Genomic DNA, 19,705 nt, shown 5'->3' with positions numbered 1-19,705 from the left:
CTCCCTTTCTTCTAGTTGAGTGAGCACTCGGACATGTGGGCAGTGTCATCCCCGCCCTGGAATAGCAAGTACATAATGTATCTGTTATCCATCTTCAGACTGTCCCCTTAGTTACTGGTGAACCCTTGGTTGCCTTGGTGAAGGAGACAAACAACTGGCTGCCTTTACGAAACGGTTGTTTCTTGCAGACAGTACATTAAAGCCCTCCTTCATTCCAACATGTGCAGGTCTCTTTCCATCGGTCTTTTAGGCTCTTTGAAGAAGGTTGGTAGCTGTATGCTTTGGTCAACATGAAGGTGGGTACTCACTTTGGGGAGACACTTAGTTGGATCGAAGAACCACTTTGTCCTAGTGTATTTGTAGGTGTGGTTCTCATTTTGTTAGTGCTTGAAGCTCGTTCACTCTGCGTAATGATGTGATTGCAAATAGAAATGCCGTCTTGAGTGTCAGTGATTTGAGATCCCTTTTGTGCATAGGTTCAAAAGGGTCCACCGCTAACTGCCTCCGCACGGTGTTTAAGATCCACAATGGTGCTAGAACTGATCTTGGTGGTGCAACTCGTGTAGAAACCTTGGAGAATAGTAGTTTGCTCTCATCATGCCAATAAAAGTTTCACTGAACCCAAAACTTCAGCGTTAGAATTAGAAAAGACCAGGCAACCCGATCAAAGGCCTTCTCTGCGTCAAGTGAAAGAAGGGCCGCCGGGATATCTTTTCTGCACTTTTTCTAGAATGTGTACTATGTATCAAGAAACGCCCTGCTTGTCTGTTTTTGTTGCATGAAGGCTGAAGGGGACTGAGGAATGAAAGAGAAGGGCCGTCCAGTTTTGCTTTGTGAGGGCTATATATACATTTTTTGTTTCATACGCGGCTCGTCGCTCCTCTTTAAGGGGGTTTCCTAGTGGTCGACTAAACATTTCCACAGCTATGTTTATTAGGGGAATTGAGTCCCCTAACATTCCAGGACAAACAGTTCACCACCATTAATCAGGCTGTAGCCACTACCCCATTTCGTAGTTTCTCTCCCTCCCGTTCTCTGAGATAGTGCTCCCCCCACCCTTCTTCCCGCCACCTGCGCATGAACAAATCCGTAAATGAGCACCATGATGCAAAACATTAACAAACACAACCAAAAACTTAGAGCTCTGCAACTCTTTATCCCAGAAGAGAAACACATTTGGAGCATCTCTAGGGGCAGTACCATTTCCTCTCCTTATTGCCATCATCCACACGCTTGACTGCTTAATACTGGTTGTCTTACCCGGAGTAGAGTTTCTAACCCCTCGAGTCATGCGCCTCCGGACCAGTCAACTTCTAAGTCAACAGCATGGCAGTGTATACGTTCAAATTGCTCTACTCGCCTTCTAGGCCCAAATAGTGCACCAACCATAGACCAATGTCCCTCTGCCGATCATTCCGTCGTTGACTTGCCTCTGCGGCTGCCAGGTTTCGCTGGTGCGCCTCTCCCCCTGAAGCTTCTCACGCTCTTCCCTTGAAGCTGCCCCTTGGCTTGAGGGGGAAATCTTGATACTCAGCAGTTTAGCCGCTTCCTCCAGTTCCGTACAGTGAAGAAGCTTGTTATTCCTGAAAGCTAGCCCGAAGGGGAAGGTCCATCAATACTTTATTTGACGCTCCCTCAGGGCCTCCGTAATTGGTCTAAACTGTTGCCGAGGGTGGCTTTTGGCGACATCCTGGAACAAGGAGCAAGTCGCGTTTTGGAATGTAGTTTGGTCGCGGCCTTTTGCTTTCTGGAGGACTTGCTTTTTCACTTTGAAGGAACTCAATTTTGCTAAAATGTCTTTAGGCCCCTTGTTGCCGGTTGACCCTTTCCAGTCGCACCTCTGGATTTTCATCTCCTAGTAGCGTGGAGAAGAGCCACACCATGAAGGCCTCCAGGTCGGGCCTCTTGCAGCCCTCCTCCAGGCCCCTGACCCTAATATGGTCCCTCCGGGAGCGATTTTCAAGATCTTCGTATTTAAGTGTCGCAGCTCACAGTTGGGAGTGTAGTAGATTTCTCCTGACGGTGGGACAGTTCTTGACATTTAGCCTCCAGATCCAGTGTCCGGGCCCCCACCGAATCCACGTCTGCCAGAAGGGCCATCAACTTGCCCCCCACCTCCGCCTTGAATGCGTCGAAGGAGGCACCTATCTACGCCCTGATATCTTCTCGGAGCGCCTTCCTGAAGTCTCGAGGCAATGCCATCATATCCTCCCTGGTGAGCGCCATGTCTTCTTTAGGCTGTGTCTTCCCCTCCTTGTCTGCCCCGCCCCATTGGGGTAAAGGAGCTGGAAACTTTGGCAATCTGGGACTTTTCGGGTGGCATATGGAATTGGGCTTGTGGACAGGATTGGGCCTCCGAGCTGGTGGTCCCAGGAACCAACACCACCGGGGGTCCGAGGTGCTATATCAGGGGGCAAGGAGCCTATGTTGACAGTCTGGAGGGGCAAGGCCATGGCTCACTGCCCTGAGGCAGTCCTCCAGCACCCTCCTGAGAACCACTTGCAAGGATGGCCCAATTTCAACAATCCAGTCCTACATACAAGGTCTACACAGGGTTGCAGGGTTGCCTCGCCGCTGCCATCTTGAAGTCAGGCAACAGAACATGGAGGCATATTCAACAATCTGGCCAGTTCTTAGATGCTGTGTTGATTAGGATGCCTTCCTAAATATAAAGCTGCTGGTTCACGTTCTGAGCAGCTTCCCCCCCCCCTCCTCACCTTGTACTTTCTCTGCCAGGGGGATGATCACCTTTTAACTGCCTTCGTAGTGGGGGAGGGGAGGGCCCTCAGCGGAGCACGTCCCTCCAGGGCACGTCTCGGCGCGATCTCCACTACCGACCCTGCAACGGGAAGCAGAGATCCCCTACAGCGTTTTCTGCGCAACCACCTACAGCGGTCTTCTCGGCCCAGTGCAGGGCCTCGAAAACAGTCCCTGGCTCAAAGCCCCGCGGCGGCCGACATTTTCTGTGATTTTGCCGCGCTGCCGGAGACCCGTTCCTCCGGTCCCTCTCGGCAGCCTTCGGGGAGCAAAGAACCTGCCGCAGGCGACTTCGCCAGTCTTGCGTGATCTTCTGCTCATCAGGGCGCCAAACAGGTACCGGACAAGCATGGGCTTCAACAAAATCCCTGGAGCGGAGCCAAACGGATTCACGTCTGTTCGGTCATGATGGTTGTCCATGCCTCCCAATTTTTAATCTTTAATACAATAACCTAATTAATCTAATAACTGCTTGAGTCTATTATTAAGTCCTTTTGTTTCTTCCATTCACACTGTGATGTTTATTAATGATTTAAATGTGTTGTAGAGAGAAACAGCAAGCTCTATAGGAACATCACATGTTACTTCTTTTGTTTTGAGTTGCGATTGCAGAGCTTTTGGTCTGTGTAATCATAACACGACTTAACTTCTTGTGGAAGTTCGGCCTCCCCATTCCTATTCTTTATTTCTACAGTATGGTTTAAGAGTGGTCTATCTAAATCTGGTTTTGAATCTGAGTTAGTTGTCAATTAATGGGCCTCATTGAACAGCTAACGAGGTGTTGGCCACCCTAATTTCCACCAATCCAATTGGGGGAGAAAGATGAGGCAGAGGATCAGTGCCTCTGTGGTAAATGGAACTGCTGTAGTTTCCCTGATCATAAAGGGACAGTACAGTTGGAGCTGTAAAGACATCAAGGGCAAAATAATGCATTTTTACATTGCTTCCGCTGCAACACTACTTATGATTGCAGCATAATTTTAGTAAGAATATTGCATTAATATTTATAAATGCTTATTGTATTTTTTTGGTATAATATACCTGCAATGTTTTTTAAATAACTTTGTATGAACGATTTCAAAATTATAGAATGTGTAAGTATCAAACGAAAGAAAATGTGTTATGTAAAAATAAGAACGTGCAATACATTTGAACTATTAAGCAGACAAATCTACAGTAAAAGAGTGGATGCTTTTCTGTATTAAATGTGGTACATTTACATCTGTACACTAAAAGCACACTAAAAGTGCGATTGCTTGTTATGAATTAAAGAAAGAGTCCCATGCTGTTGAAGATTAACAAAAACTTTCTAGAGGAAACGATGGTCAGCGCAGTCAATTTTAGCAACTTTATGGGATTATATTTTTGTAGCATGCTGTGATGTTTTTAATAACTGTTCAGTAAAATTATTTACTTACAAGCACTTCGGTTTAAACTCGGTTCACAAATTAAGTGTGTTTCATCAATATAGATGCCGTCCTGGACCTGAAATTTGTTTTTGAAGCTGGTGGAGACAGACTATGAGGAGAATTCTTCACTCCCATACCTCTGGGAAACAACTTCACTTATAAACATTTGACATTACTTTGAGGCCTGTACTAAGAGAACAGCAGGTCAAATGGTATTTAGGAGTAACAGGCTAGACTATATTTAGAGCCTGGAAGGCCTTATAATTTGTAGGGCCGAGCGGAGGAGATGACAGGAATTAAAAATGGTTGTAGCAGCAAAACACGAAATGAAAACAGCCTATATCCAAGTTCCAACCCTTCCTATCTGGTGAGTCAATTGGTACAATGAGAAAATAAAGTTAAGCTCTTCACTCCACAGCTACAAAGTAAGTTTACCAACAAGGTCTAAATCGGATATATTGGAGGGTTATTTTAGGAATTCTAGGGCTCACTTTATAGTGCACACTATATCTCTCAAGCTGAACACTTAATACGGTGCTTAAAAGGGAGGATGCCCACCCCACATCCTTACTTGTATATGAAACCCATGGATTCATTTTAACAGCCTTAAGCAAATGTAAATTTAAAAGAGCAAATTCTGCAATTAAGTTTCAGATAAAAGGTTCATTTTTGTTCCATGTTCACTCTATTATTCCTTGCCCATTCATTGCCAACAAGTGTTTCATTGTGTTGGGCGTCTAGCCCATAGACTTCGACAAGGGCTGGAAACCAAACAGAAAGCACCTCTTTTACACGTACCAAACATTTGTCATGCAGTTTATTAATCTTGACTTCCTACACAAACTTTTATGAATTCACACCCGGGCACAGGGTCAGACTCTGAATTGCTATTGGAGAATGACCTCACATTACAAATGATGCTTGCTGGAGGTGGTGCCCTTTTCTATATTTTTTGTTGGGTCTGACAAGTATGAAGGGCTTTTTTGTTGTTACACAATCAATGTAAAAACGGATGGGATCCAAACAATGAAGTCCCACCTCCTTTTATGACGGGTGAAGCGGGGCAATGCAGATTGGAAGGTTACCAGCTTGTTCGACATGAAAAGAAATCACTATTTTCAGCAGGAATGCAACTCAAGTCATCAGTTTGTCTGGCAAAGAGGATGAATTTAGTGAGTCGACCGAAAGTGCATGCAGTTCACTTATGTGACAAACTGATATCACAGCCAAAAAGACTGGCTTCAGGGTCAAAAGGAACAGTGGGCAACATTACATTGGCTCAAAGGTGGTGAACTTCAAAAAGGTGAGAAAAAGGTGAGAACCAAATTCAAGTCTCACTATGGTATCACAAAGGCCTTTAAATGGAATGTATGTTGTAAACCTTTAAAAACCTCATCACAACAGTTAATTTGTGCAAAGAAGGCTGACTTGGCAACCGTAAAAATGCTTAAAGAGCCGACAAATAGCCTTTAACAGTGTCCAATGCAAGTCCTTGCTTGACTACAGAAAAAGCAAACAACAAAACATCCAACAGTTTGGCCAGTAATAGGTCCATCTGGCAGTTGCTGAACAAAACCACAAATGTGTGCGAATGCTAATGGTACACCGAATTTGTGGAAGTGGGCTAAGATAACATCAACAAACTTAAGAGGGATATCAAATGAAATCAACTGCTGCCATTCAATCTATATGCTTAGAGATGCAGGTTGCGCAGGCTCAGTTGCAGGATCCTCCTGAAGCGGCAGTTTGATCAAAGGACGGATGTTCATTCTCAGGAGTTCCACTCTTGGCCAAAACTGGAGACACTAAAATGACTTGCCTGCGTGACCTGCACCTCAATACGGGCACGGCATATAGGAGCCCCTAGCTCTACTACAAGTGGAGTATGTTTCTGAAAGACAACCTGCTCGAAAACACCACAGTGTTGCGTTCACTACGGTGGAGAAAAGATCGAACCAGGGTTCTCCCTACCGCTGGAAGATGCCCTGCACCATTTTCAGGTGCAACTGCCATTCATGATCCGCTAAGCATCTATGGCTGAGTTAGTCTGCCCTGGCGTTTAGAGGTGGTTCACAGCCAGAGAAATGCCATCATGATTCAGTCACTTCAAGAGGCACCGGGCTTCTATGTACACACAGAACCCAAGACTCCACTGCTCCATGCTTGTTGCAGTACCACACGGCAGCCATGGTGTTATTTGTGAGAACTTGCATCAGCCTACCTTTGATGGTTTGCAGGAAGGCCTTCAATGCTAAGCATACCAACCATAACTCCAACACACTGATGTGGAGCCAGGTTTCCTCTGAGCTACACATCTCCAAGATGGCTTCCCCAACCCAGCAGTGACTTTTCTATCACCAATGTTCGCTCTAGGATAGGAAAGGAGGAGAGGTGTCCACAACCACTGTCCCTGTTGCATCAGAGCAGCCAACAACGCAGATCTTATCCAGTGTCCTTTGAAACCTGGATTAAATCAGATAGGTTCTTCAGGGGTAGTGTCCACTGGCACTTCAACTTCCACCAAAGAGCCCACATTTGCAATCGGGCATTCTGGACCAGCACGATGCAGGAGGCCAAAAGCCCAAAAGTCATCAGCACTAATATCCAGGTCAAAGGCTAAAACAGCGGAATTATAGTCTGAATGTCCTGGATTATCCACTCCTGTGGAAAGACACACTATTGCACTGTATCCAGGATTGCTCCCACAAACAGGAACGTTTGCAAAGGTGGCAGGTATGACACCAGCACGTTGATAGTGAACCCCAATGACCTCAATAGGTTTGCAGTTGTCTGGAGGTGGTTAAGGACTACCTGGGGCTAGTACGCTTTTAACAGCCAGTTATCAAGGTTTGGGAAGACTGGACGCCCCAACTTCTATAGGTGATCTGTGGCACTGACATCACCTTTGTGAACACCCGAGTGCTACGGGTAAGGTCAAAAGGAAACACCGCAAACTATAAATGCTCCTGACCCACTGTGCCCCACAAATGGCGCCTGTTGATACAGAAAAAACTTCCATCCAGACTCAAGGATTCAGGGCAGACAGAACTTGGATTCTTGGCTAAGGAAATAGTGGTAATACCCAGTTACTGCTTTTGAGAACGAAACTCTATGACCCTTTTCACTACAGGGGCCTATACATTCTTCTTACAATGGGCAACAGGTCCTCTGTCAGCCTCCTTGAAATAGGAGGGCATAGTATCATCAGACAATTTGGAGGACCCATCTGTTGGACGTAATGGCTGATCACCCTTAGAGAAAATGGCTGATTCTTTCTTTTACAGGGTGTTTGCGAGTCAGAAAATCCACATTAAAGGGGTTTTAAAGTTGTGGTTGCTGGAAGGGTGGGAGGGACAGAGCTGGATCGTCCCCGATGTTCTTGTCTCTGGGAGTCACAGCCTCACCCACAAAAAAGCATAGAAGTTTGCTGTGGCAGTGCTGGGATCGGATGCTGACGTTCTGCCACTTACCTGGTGTATCCCTTAAATGAGCAAAATTGTTGGGGAAATTTACATTACAATTCTGAAAATGCAACTTTTAGAAAGTTGACATTTACTTGAGTCAGCCATTTGATGACTGCTGCCTGTCTCTGACCACATGTCTGAGGTGGGTGACAGCTGGGTTTTGTGTATTCCACCTAGACAGCCAGACACAATGGGAGCTTAGGAGTGACAGGATGGGAAGGAGGAGCTGGGTACAGCTACACTTACACTTGAACAGGCTGTGTACTATCCACACACAAAGGGCTGCATAACCCCCTATAGTGAGTATGGAGCCAGAGCAGCAAAGGATGGACATCTGTGCGCTTCAAAGGCCTGTCTTCGAAGTCTCCACCACTTCAAAGGCCCTACTGTAAGTACTGGACCTCTGACACCACCACTTCAGTACACCTCTGGACATGTGGATACTCTGCCAGGAGGAAGGACAGCGGTCCTGCTGAAAGGATCATCACTCAGCCACTCTAATGGAGCTGCTGGCTTGATGTGCTGCCCTCTTACTTGGAGAGGAAGAACTGGACCTGGAACCCATCTTGAACCCAGGACTCGAGGGACACAAAGGGCTAGTTTGCTGGCCTTATTGGAGCATCAGGGACGTAACAGGCTCCCTACAGCTCCTGGACCCATCTTCAATGAGTTCCTGACCGCCAAGATGCACCTCTCAAGTCCCTGGGTAAATTGTGTGGTTCTTGAGCACTTAAAGTCAAGCTTTGGGCTCTACGCGAATGGGCCCAAAGAATCAGCATGAGCTACCGCAAGTGCCTCTCTTCGCACAGCAATCATTGTCCCCTGGCATGGATCGTCACCGGAATACCCCAGCTACCCTGCTCTTCACGCTACGCTGACCACCACAAGCGACACTCCCCTTGCTCCTGTCGAACTTCTCCCCCGCAAACGGGACTCTTGCCACCAAACTTGCGAAGGTAAAACCTCAGCAGGACTAACCTGGGGCTGTATACGACTCGTGCTCCATCGCGGTTGGTCAGAACTTTTGGATTTGACCCGGTCAGGCGCACCGAAATATCCCCAGTTGGTGCTTTATGCTTCTAAGTGCTATTTTAAAGTTTATTATTTAAAAGTTCATAACTCCAGTTTTACTTCTTGGATTTTTGTCATTTTGGTCTTGTTTTATTTCTAAAACTAATTTTTCGAACCTGGTGTGCAATCTTTTTTATATGTGGTGTTTTCAATGTTTGAAGTGTTGCACACATCTTTTACACATTGCCTCTAAAGTTATGCCTGACTGCTCTGTCAAACGACCAGAGGGTGTGCACAGGTTAATTTAGGATGTGCTTGTGCCTTACCCGGTCTACGATTACGGTTACTGCTTGACCAGGGCTTATATCCCAGTCAACCAGAAACCCAATTTCTAACAAATATTTCCTCTTAATCGTCCTCTTGAATATGATTTAAAAGTGTCTAGATTATATTTTTTGCAATTAAAATGAGAAAATATTAAGAGGTGGTACACTGCAAGAGCTAAAAAAACAAGCATTTGCAATGCAATAGGTCTCACATTAGGAAAGTTTGAGCGATTGGTATTGTAAATTACACATTTTTTATTTATGTGTTGGTTTTGAAAATAGCGAAATTAATAGCTTTGTCATTTACAATGCCAATAGTTATAACTTTTGCAAATGTGACACCTATAGCATTTATAATGCAATATGTGTTGTATTTACGTGACTTAGATGTATTGATATTACAAATAACAATGGCTTTTAAGTTATTGTAATTTATAATAGCAATAGCTTAGACTTTTGTAAATAACTTTTGTGAAGATTATGTTCAGTGTATTTTATTGTGACGAAAATCCAAAAACAGAAGTGAAATATTTTTGTGACATTTGTAATAAAGCTTGAAACATTGAGAGAACATATTTTCATTTATCAGTTTTTGTCGAATGGTTGCACAGATTGATGCTGTGGTGCCCCCGAGGGGGCGGCAGAGTGAGGGGGCGGCAGAGTGAGGGAGGGCGATAGATAGTGTAATTATGTGGCGTGTAATTATGTGGTACTGAGTGGTATTTGGAGTGTATGTTGCATTGAGTGCAGTGTAATCATGTGGCGTGTACTTATGTGGCACTGAGTGATATTTGGAGTGTATGTTGCATTGAGTGTAATTATGTGGCATGTAATTATGTGACACTGAGTGGTATTTGGAGTGTATGTGGCGTTGAGCCCAGTGTAAATATGTAGCATATAATTATGTGGCACTGAGTGGTATTTGGAGTGTATGTTGCGTTGAGCGCAGTGTAATTTTGTAGCATATAATTATGTGGCACGGAGTGGTATTATGAGAGTGTATGTTGTATTCAGTAGAGTGTAATTGTGTGGCGTGTGATTATGTGGCACTGAGTGGTATTCTTTGGAGTGTATGTTGCATTGTAAGTATGTAGCATATCATTATGTGGCACTGAGTGGTATTGTGAGGAGTGTGTGTTGCATTCAGTAGAGTGTAATTATGTGGCGTGTAATTATGTGGCACTGAGTGGTATTTGGAGTGCATGTTGCATTGAGTGCAGTGTAATTATGTGGTACTGAGTGGTATTTGGAGTGTATGTTGCATTGAGTGCAGTGTAATTATGTGGCGTGTAATTATGTGGCACGGAGTTGTATTTGGAGTGTATGTTGCATTGAGTGTAGTGTAATTATGTGGCGTGTAATTACGTGGTACTGAGTGGTATTTGGAGTGTATGTTGCGTTGTGAAGTAGTGTGGCTCACTGGTTAGAGGCGGCAGACCCGAGAGCAGAGGACGGCCCGGGACCAGGGTTCGATTCCCGGCGCGGCAGGTTTCTGGACCAGGGTCAGCGGACTCGATAATTCTCTCGCCTCGGTGCCCACTCTGATCAGCGATCACACTCGGCAACTCTGGGCATTAGCTTGCCTCATCTTCACTAACGGCCCCACCAGACCGCCGGGGATGCCTGGTCTCACCCTGGAGATACCCATTAAGGGACCATCTCTCAGGGAAGCCAGGAAGGGTTTCGCAGCGGTCGAAGCGCCTTGGGACCCTACGGGTAAGTAGTGCGCTATATAAATGCCTATACATACATACACATTGAGTGCAGTGTAATTATGTGGCCTGTGATGGTATTTGATGTGTATGTTGCATTGAGTGCAGTGTTATTATGTGGCGTGTAATTATGTGGCACTGAGTGTTATTTGGAGTGTATGTTGCATTGAGTGCAGTGTAATTATGTGGCACTGAGTGGTATTTGGAGTGTATGTTGCATTGAGTGCAGTGTAATTATGCAGTATGTAACTACGTGGCACTGAGTGGTATTTAGAGTGTATGTTGCATGGAGTGCAGTGTAATTATGTGTCACTGAGTGGTATTTTGAGTGTATGTTGCATTGAGTGCAGTGTAATTGTGTGGCGTGTGATTATGTGGCACTGACTGGTATTGTTTGTAGTGTATGTGGGATGTTGGGGAAGGGGGCTGGGGGGTGAAGGGGGCACCTGGTTCCCTTACATATTGCTGGAATAATGTAGGGGCAGGGGGCTGCCTCCCTGGCCTGCTCTTCTCACTCTGGGAACTGCTGGCCATCTTGTGTGCACAGTTACCTACAGCCCACCTTGGGGCGTAACTGGGAATTGGACATTCTCAGAAACTGCCCACAATGTGTAGGCCAATACTGAAGGGGGGTGGGGGCTTAGTCTAACGTGGGAGAGGATGTGGTGCTACAGCCAGAACTGTTCTTTTTGGAACTGGGAATCTGGTTCCAATCTCGGAGTCAGCTCAACATCCTGTGATTCTGGGCAAATCACTTTATCTCCCCTTGCCTATAAAAATAATAACATAAAACGAATGTGAATGTAACGGGTGTTCTTCCTGTCCAGCTTGCGCACCATAAAGCTGCCCCCAGTCCAGCTCACTCTGCCTGTGCAGCGTCGGGTGAGATAAGCTAGTGACGTCACCGGAGTGGAACGTGCTAGCTGTAGTGCTCTATGGTCCCGGAGGCGCTGTCTGTGCGGAGGCAGTGCCTGGTCCAGGCTGCGTTTTGCAGCGCTATACTTCAAAGCTTTGGGTCTTTTATGGCCGGAGGAAGCGCCCCAGGGGGGTGCACTGGCCTGTTCAATGCGGATCAAAGGCTCTTTGGTGAGGTGTGAGATTGGAGAGGGGGCCGAGGGTTTTCTGGGGATGAGGTGTCACTAAGTTCTGGTAGCTGCTGGATAATCAGCAGAGCTGGGGTCTGGGGATGGCAAGAAACATCCTCTCTGCCTATGGGGGCCTTGTGACACCAGCTGGGTGACTCACCCACCAAGGTGTTCCTTTCTTGCTTTAAAGCGGTCGATTTCTCTTGTGTGTTTTTTCTGCACTTTTATTTAGAGCAAACTCTATCGGAAGGTATTGCAGCGCTTTAAATGAACACTAGTTACATCACACACGGTCACTTTTTTTTAACAAGAAAAACAAGCATTTTCGGAAATTATGTAGAATATTCCATTTGTAGAGTACTGCAGTCGGGCCGGAGCTGAATTGTAATCAGGGGGGGGGGGGGGGGGGGGGACTGCAGTGATGCACTGCAGTGTGTCTGCTGTTATACGGACGACATAAATTAAGGTTAGCCCGACTCTGCGCCCGCAAGCACCGGCTCCCGACTGTCAGGGCGGTCGGGAGGCAGCGGGAAAGGTCGGAGGTGCCAGGGAGAGGGAGCTGGACACAGACAGGAATGGAGGAACCGAGGAAGCAAGAAAGAGGGGAAGACGAGGGAGGAAAGGAGAGGAGGAAGAAAATAAGATGAGAAGAAAGGAGGGGCGACAAGAGAAGAGAGATAAAAGGAGGAGGGGGTTATGGGGGAAGAGAACAGAAATTGATTGACAAATCACAGACTAAAGAAATGAAGCACGAAAGCGAGAGAAAATGAAGGAAGCAGTAAAGGCAGGCATGCAGGGTGGAAGGAATAGAGGGGAAAGATCGACAGGGTAGAAAGAAGAGAATGGAAGGAATAAAGACGGGAAGCTGCACATGAGGGACAAGAAATAATGAGCAGAAGGAGAGACGGAGAAAGGCAGAAGCATAGAGAGAAAGAACGACTGAAGAGGATGGGGCAATGTTGCAAAGAACGAGTCACACAAAGTCGAAAGTCCGAAAAAGAGGCGAGAAAGAAAAGGCGGGCGGAACTACACGGAACGGGAGAAACGCGTGGGCGGAGAGGAGCCTGTGAGAACGCGCGGCGGAGATCAAAGAAAAGGCGCGCGACCATATGGAGAGTGGGGGGGAGGTGTGCAGCCTGTGAGCTGAATGTGTGTGGCAGCAGAGGAGGAGGAGGAGCGCGGATCACACGCACAAAGTGTCTGGTAGCAAATGGAAGCTGTTGAGAATGCGTGTGGTTGTGGCAGCTGTTGACAATGTGCGTGATTGTGCTCACATGAACTGTACGCGATCCACAGTTGGGTAGACTTTTTGGAAGCCTTACTATAAATCTCGCCTATCATACCTACGGGATGGAATAGGCGAAACCAAAAAAAGGATCGAGAAGATTTAGTGACAAAGGTTCCTTTACACAGCAAATATTCAATGCCTAATAGACAAAACAGCAGTGAATATAGAAATATTCAAGCATTCTGTTAGACTGCATTTGAATGGTGCCTGAGCAAATATGAAGACTAGAATTATGGGACCAGTATGAACAAATGTAGATGTAAAATATGTACAAGACAGTGCAAAGTTCAAAATCTTTACTACTTCATAAATTCAGGGTGGACCGAAGAATCTATACTGCCAGTATGATTTCTACCAAGCAGTGATTTTATTTTACAGTCTAATCCCTTGATTGGCATTTTGTTTCCCAAAAAGAAAAAATACATTATTTGGATTTCAACAAATATGGTTTATGAATTACTGGAGGGAAAAAAGGAGCAAAGTAGAGAGTTGAAGGAAAAATTGAATTCCGAAAAGCTTTAAGAGTTCAAGAGACTAAAGGCTATGAATAAATTAGATTTGTCAGGTTTATCCTGAAGTACTTAGAAATTTGAAAATCCCTTCTGGAATATCTACATGGATTTAAATAAGCCATATTTCTACTTACTTCCACATCTGCGAATTTAGATGTTTATCAACCATGAAATTAAGTGCACATCGGATATGGTCCCACCGCTTATCATACACGAAACAACCTCTTCCAATCTGTCGACTCCCAAATGAGCAAACCTACAATAAAATGGAAAAAACAAATGCATGCTAAAGTTATTTTTTATGTTTGTTCCTCAAGTCATGCAAGATTGTAATTTCTCAGATATTACACATTTTAAAAAATTGTATGAACCTCTGCATCAATTGAGAAAACAAATCCTGTTTCCTACTAATGTCATATACATTGTAACATTTTTTACTATCCCACTTTTTCCCCAATTCTCCATTTGGCCTTGCGCAACCAAGATTTTATATGATTAGATTGACTCGTAAGTTTTTGGGATTGGCCTCAAAGTGCTGGTACACTTTCAAAGCCATGTAATCAAAATGATTTGTATTGTAGCACAGCAACACTTGCATGATTAGAACATGGTTGTTTTGATTCACAAAGTTTGAGGTAAATACCCACAGAAATAAAAAAAAATCAATTTATTTGTAAAAACATAGCATACAAATGAAGTTCTGCTTGTTCTTGGATCAGTAAACTAATGGAAGACTCTTGTACCTTCCCACCACAGAAGTAAATGTGACTCCATGGGGTCAGACCTGCCAGAAGAGAGGCCTAGTTTTAGATATCATGGGTACCCCCCTTTATCCAGAATGCATGTGGATAGATATATACATATATACATACATACACACACACACACACACACACGCCCGCCCAGTAGCTAGTGATGCAAAGGCTCATTTATAGCTTTCCCATAGTAAAATCATCGTTTTTGGTTCGCAGCATTATTGTTAATGGTGATAATTCCAATTTAAAAAAACGTGTTTCAAATTTACACAGAGCTGCACTGCCCTCTAAACCTTTCCATTTTCTTCCTTTCGACAGGAAAAATTATGGGACTGAAAAGAATACTAGATCCTATAATAGGACTGAAAAGAATACTAGATCCTATAACGAAAGAAAAGTACCCTTTCATGTTAAGGCAACCCAAAGCCACTAGAATCTCAACCCGATCACGGTATATTTATTTTTCCATCTCAAAAATAATCAGATGATATTCTCATTATGCACATCAGCAGCTGTATTTCTTAATATCCAATTAAATTCAAGGGGCCCCACTCATGCTACTGGCAGGAAGAAGCAGCGCTTTCAGGTACATGCCTTCTAGCCCGTCAAAATTGTTATCCCTCCTAACATGAGCATATACGGCAAGATGGCAACTTTAGCTTTGCATGCTCTCTAAGTTGCACTAGGTATATCAACTTCCTTCAAAAAATGATGCTTGACATTTCCCCCGACTTCTAGAATGCTAGCTTCCAACATTGGTTAAGGAAAAGCTACTTACCAGTATGCATCTGTTCTTGGCTTGTAAAGCTGCAGAGTTGCACACTGTGCATAGATCACTACCTAGTGTTGGGCCCGGATGTTTGCAGTTTGTTGTTGTCCTGAAAAGTTCTTTGGAAATCACGAGATAGGCGACTCTCCTTTGGACCACATTGCGCATGGGCATCGGCTCCATCCCCAGATTGTTTTTCGCCATTAGGAAAATGATGGAGCTTTGCAAGAAAAAGAAGGATGCCCATGTAATTTGCATCTAATTAAGATAATACTGGAACAGACCAGGGTAGCCGGGGAGGCAGGTGGGCGTGTGCAATTCTGCAGCTCTACATGCCAAGAACAGATGCATATTGGCAAGTAGCATTTTCGTTCGAGGCATATGAGCTGCAGATTGCACACTGTGTATAGATTGTATAGCAGTGCCCGTCTCTAGCGGCGACCACCCCTATCTGTTGCAGTAGTTTGGAATACTGTTTTGAGAACAGGTTGGCCCACATTAGCTTGTGGCTTGGTTTGCACATCTACACAATAGTGTTTTGTGAATGCGTGCGGTGTAGACCATGTAGCTGCTCTGCAGATGTCATCTAGGGGAATGTTCCCTAAAAATGCCATTGAAGCCCCTATTTTTCTTGTAGAGTGGGCTTTAGGAGGAACAGATAACGTATGTTCAGCTTTGTGGTAACAAATCTGTATGCATTTGACAATCCATCTAGCTATCCCAGATTTCGAAATGGGATTACCTTTGTGTGGTGGTGAGAAAGACACAAAAAGTTGTTTAGTCTTACGAAAGGGTTGTGTCCTCTCTATGTAGTATAGCAATGCTCTTTTGACATCTAATGTGTGAAGAGCTCTTTCTGGTACTATCTGTGGTTGCGAGAAGAAAACTAGCAGTTCCACAGATTGATTGAGATGGAAGGGAGAAATGACTTTGGGTAAGAATTTTGGATTGGCACGCAGAACTACCTTATTGTGATGCATTTGCAAAAAAGCTTCTTGAATGGTTAGTGCTTGTAGTTCACTAACTCTCCGCAGAGAGGCAATAGCTACTAGGAACGCAACTTTCCATGTTAAAAATTGTAGTTCACATTTGTGTAAGGGTTCGAAGGGAGGTCCCATTGACCGTGTGAGAACAATGTTTACATTTCACACAGGTGAAGGTGGTACTCTGGGAGGAATTATTCTTTTAAGGCCTTCCATAAAGGCTTTAATGGCAGGCACTCTGAATAGAGATAGATGTCTGTTTTGCAGATATGCTGCTATTGCAGCAACATGTAGTCTAATAGACGAATAGGCTAAGTTTCATCTTTGGAGATGCAGTATCCTATGATGTGTTGAATAGACACATCTAGAGGATTAATATTGTTGTTGTGACAATAGATTACAAATCGTTTCCACTTGGCTGCATAACATGTCCTAGTGGTTGGACGTCTAGCTCCTTTTATAGCATTCATGCAGTCTGGAGGAAGGTTCAAATATCAAAATTTTAGGATTTCAGGAGCCAGATCGCAAGGTTGAGCTGAGCTGGGTCCGTGTGTCTGATCTCTCCACGGTTCTGTGTTAAGAGGTGTGGTGACAGGTGCAATTTTTGGTGCGGTAATAACGACAGTTGTAGCAGTGTGGTGTACCACGGCTGTCTGCCCACGTTGGGGCAACTAGGATGAGGGTTAGAGAATGCTGCAGTAGTTTGCGTACTGCTAGTGGCATGAGTGGTAGAGGTGGAAAAGCATACGCAAATCTGTTTGACCAGTTCATCCATATCGCATTGCCTTTGGACAGTGGGTGTGGATATCTGGCGGCGAAGCTTGGGCATTTGGCGTTTTCGTGGGTGGCAAATAGGTCTATCTGAGGTTGTCCCCACATCTGAAAGAATGGCTGAAGAACTTGCATATGAAGTTCCCACTCGTGGGTCTGTTGTGTTTGTCGACTTAACAGATCCGCTATGGTACTTTGTACTCCTGGAACATGCTGGGCTAGAAGGAATAGGTTTTGAGGTATAGCCCACCGCCATATGTCTTGTGCTAGTTGAGATAGCTACAGGGAGTGTGTGCCTCCCTGCTTCTGTATGTAATACATGGCTGTCATGTTGTCTGTGCGGACTAACAGCTTTGTTTGATACTTGCTTTTGGAAAGCTTTTAGTGCTAGGAATATTGCTAGTAACTCCAGATGATTGATGTGGAGCAACTTGTGTTGTGGTGTCCACCTGCCTTGCATGGTGTGTTGCAGTAGGTTGGCTCCCCAGCCGGAGAGCAATGCATCCGCAGTTAAGATTATCTGAATAACTGGCTCTAGGAACGGTCGTCCCTTGGAAAGGTTTTTGGTGTTCCACCACTGCAGAGAGCGATGAGTCCGACCGTCTACCAACACTAGGTCTGTCAATTTACCTTGAGCCTGGTTCCACTGACGTGATAAGCATTCTATTAGCGGAAGCATTTGAAGCCTTGCATGGGGCACTATGAAAATGAGAGGCCATCATCCCTATGAGTTGCATGAACACTTTTGCTGGAAGAGTGTTGTAGCTGAAACCTTGTTAAAAGAGTTGTATGCTTGCTATCCTTGCTGGAGTGGGATAGGCAAGCGCTTTTGAGGTGTTTATTGTGGCACCGAGGTATTGTTGTACTTTGGATGGTTGTAGATGGGCCTTGGCGTGGTTTATTGTGAACCCCAAGTCGTGAAGCAGTTGTATTGTGGCATGAGTGTGTTCCACGCATTAGTTGTATGAGCTGGCTTTTATGAGCCAGTCGTCGAGGTACAGGAAGACATGGATGTGTTGTCTTCGTAAATGCGCTGCCACCACTACTAACCACTTGGTGAATACTCTTGGTGCTGTTGTGACTCCGAATGGGAGTACTTTGAATTGATAGTGCTGACCGTCTATTACAAATCTGAGATACTTCCTGTGAGCCTTGTGAATGGGAATGTGGAAGTATGCGTCCTTGAGATCTAAAGTAGCAAGGAAGTCGTTTTGCGACAGAAGCGGAAGGATTTGTTGCAGTGTGACCATCTGAAAATGGTCTGACTAAGTATATGTTTAGCGGTCTGAGGTCCAGAATAGGCCTTGGAGAGCCGTGCTTTTTCGGAATCAGAAAGTATAGTGAGTAAACCCCTTTGTTTTGTTGGTGCAGAGGAACCAGTTCTATTGCACTTTTTTGTATCAGTGATTCTACTTCTTGCTTTAACAGTGCTAGATGTTCTTGTGACATTGGACGCTGTTTGGGTGGTATGTTTGGGGGGAGGGGGGGGGGGTAGATGCTCGTTCTAGACAGTAACCTGATTGAATAATTTGTCGCACCCACCTGTCTGATGTGATGTTGGTCCAGGCAGGAAGGAATTGTTGCAGTCTTCCCCCACAGGAGTGGAATGTTGGGGGGGGTGGGGGGAAGGGGAGGAAAGTCATTGGGTAGGGGTAGAGGCAGAGGGGGAGTTGCTTGTTTTGCCTCTGCCTTTGTTGTTGTTACCCCTGTAACCCCCTCTTTGGTAGCCCTTAGTGAATGTGGATTGGCTAGGGGTTTTGTAAGAGGTGAAGGGACTTTCGGAGGAGTAGCCTCTAGTGTTGCCTCTGTATGATGAGCGACTAAAAGAACGTCTGGGAGCTTGCTGTTGCAAGGCTCCCATAGATTTTGCTGTATCTGTGTCTTTTTTTCATCTTTTATAAAGACACGCCAACATTTGAGCCAAATAAATGTGTCTCATCAAATGGCTGATTAAGGATGGAGTTTTGTACCTCAGGTTTAAAACCTGAGATACGTAGCCAAGCAGGTCTACGTAGGAGGGTGCTGGTATTAATTGCTCTTGAGGCGGTATCTGCCGCATCTAGGGCACATCGACTGGAAGTGTTGGTAATATTTTTTCCTACCTGTATAAGTTCATTGGCCCTATTTTCGTATTTGTCAGGTAGATGCTGCATTATGGACTCTAGTTCATCATAATGAGCTCTGTCATAGCTGGCCAGCAAAGCTTGGGTGTTGGCGATGCGCCAGATATTAGCTTCTTGAGACGCTGTTCTTTTGCCTGAGGTGTCAAGTAGCTTGGATTCCTTGTCTGGTGGTGAGGCCTCACCTGATGTCTGAGAATTAGCACGTTTACGTGCATTAGACACTACTAAAGAGTCGAATGGTGCTGGACCTTTAATATACACAGTATCTGTAGGGGCAGCTATATAATTTTTCTCAATTCGAGGACCCTAGCCCTGACGGGGTCTTTAAAAACTTCTGTTGCATGTTTGATTACACCCTTAAGCATTGGTAAAATGGCAGTAGACCTTTGTGTGTTATCAAAAGTGTCTAGAAGGAAATCTTCCTCCACAGCATCTGTATGTAAGTCCACCCCATGATATTGGGCAGCTCTTTGGACTAGTAGGTTAAAACCTATAGTGTCCTCTGGTGGGGATGGTCTAGAAGGGTATATGTCGTCTTGTGGGACATAAGGCACACCAGGGGTGTTGTACTCATCCCATGGATTAGGTGACTGAGGGGGACTATTGGTCCCTGGTGGGTCATGTGCACCTCCATCTGTGTCATCAGAGTCAGTGGCTACGTCATCTTGTGGATTAGGGGATGGTGTAGGTGAATGGTGAGGTGGAGTAGGTGTAGGAGGGGGAACAGTATGGGGAGGTGG

The 19,705-nt window shown here is 45.1% G+C and overlaps 1 protein-coding gene across 1 annotated transcript in view; it reads right to left on the bottom strand.

Annotated features, from left to right (window-relative positions):
- ATXN7 (ataxin 7) overlaps nucleotides 1–19,705 on the bottom strand; it is a 344,046-nt gene that overhangs the window by 60,791 nt on the left and 263,550 nt on the right. The window contains exon 9 of the mRNA XM_086939559.1: nucleotides 13,699–13,820. Coding sequence (XP_086795685.1) covers nucleotides 13,699–13,820 — 122 coding nt within the window. The remainder of the gene's footprint in view (nucleotides 1–13,698; nucleotides 13,821–19,705) is intronic.

The sequence above is a fragment of the Lissotriton vulgaris genome, chromosome 9 (assembly GCF_964263255.1).
Source record: "Lissotriton vulgaris chromosome 9, aLisVul1.2, whole genome shotgun sequence".
NCBI lineage: Eukaryota > Metazoa > Chordata > Amphibia > Caudata > Salamandridae > Lissotriton > Lissotriton vulgaris.
This window is presented reverse-complemented; position numbering and strand designations above follow the sequence as displayed.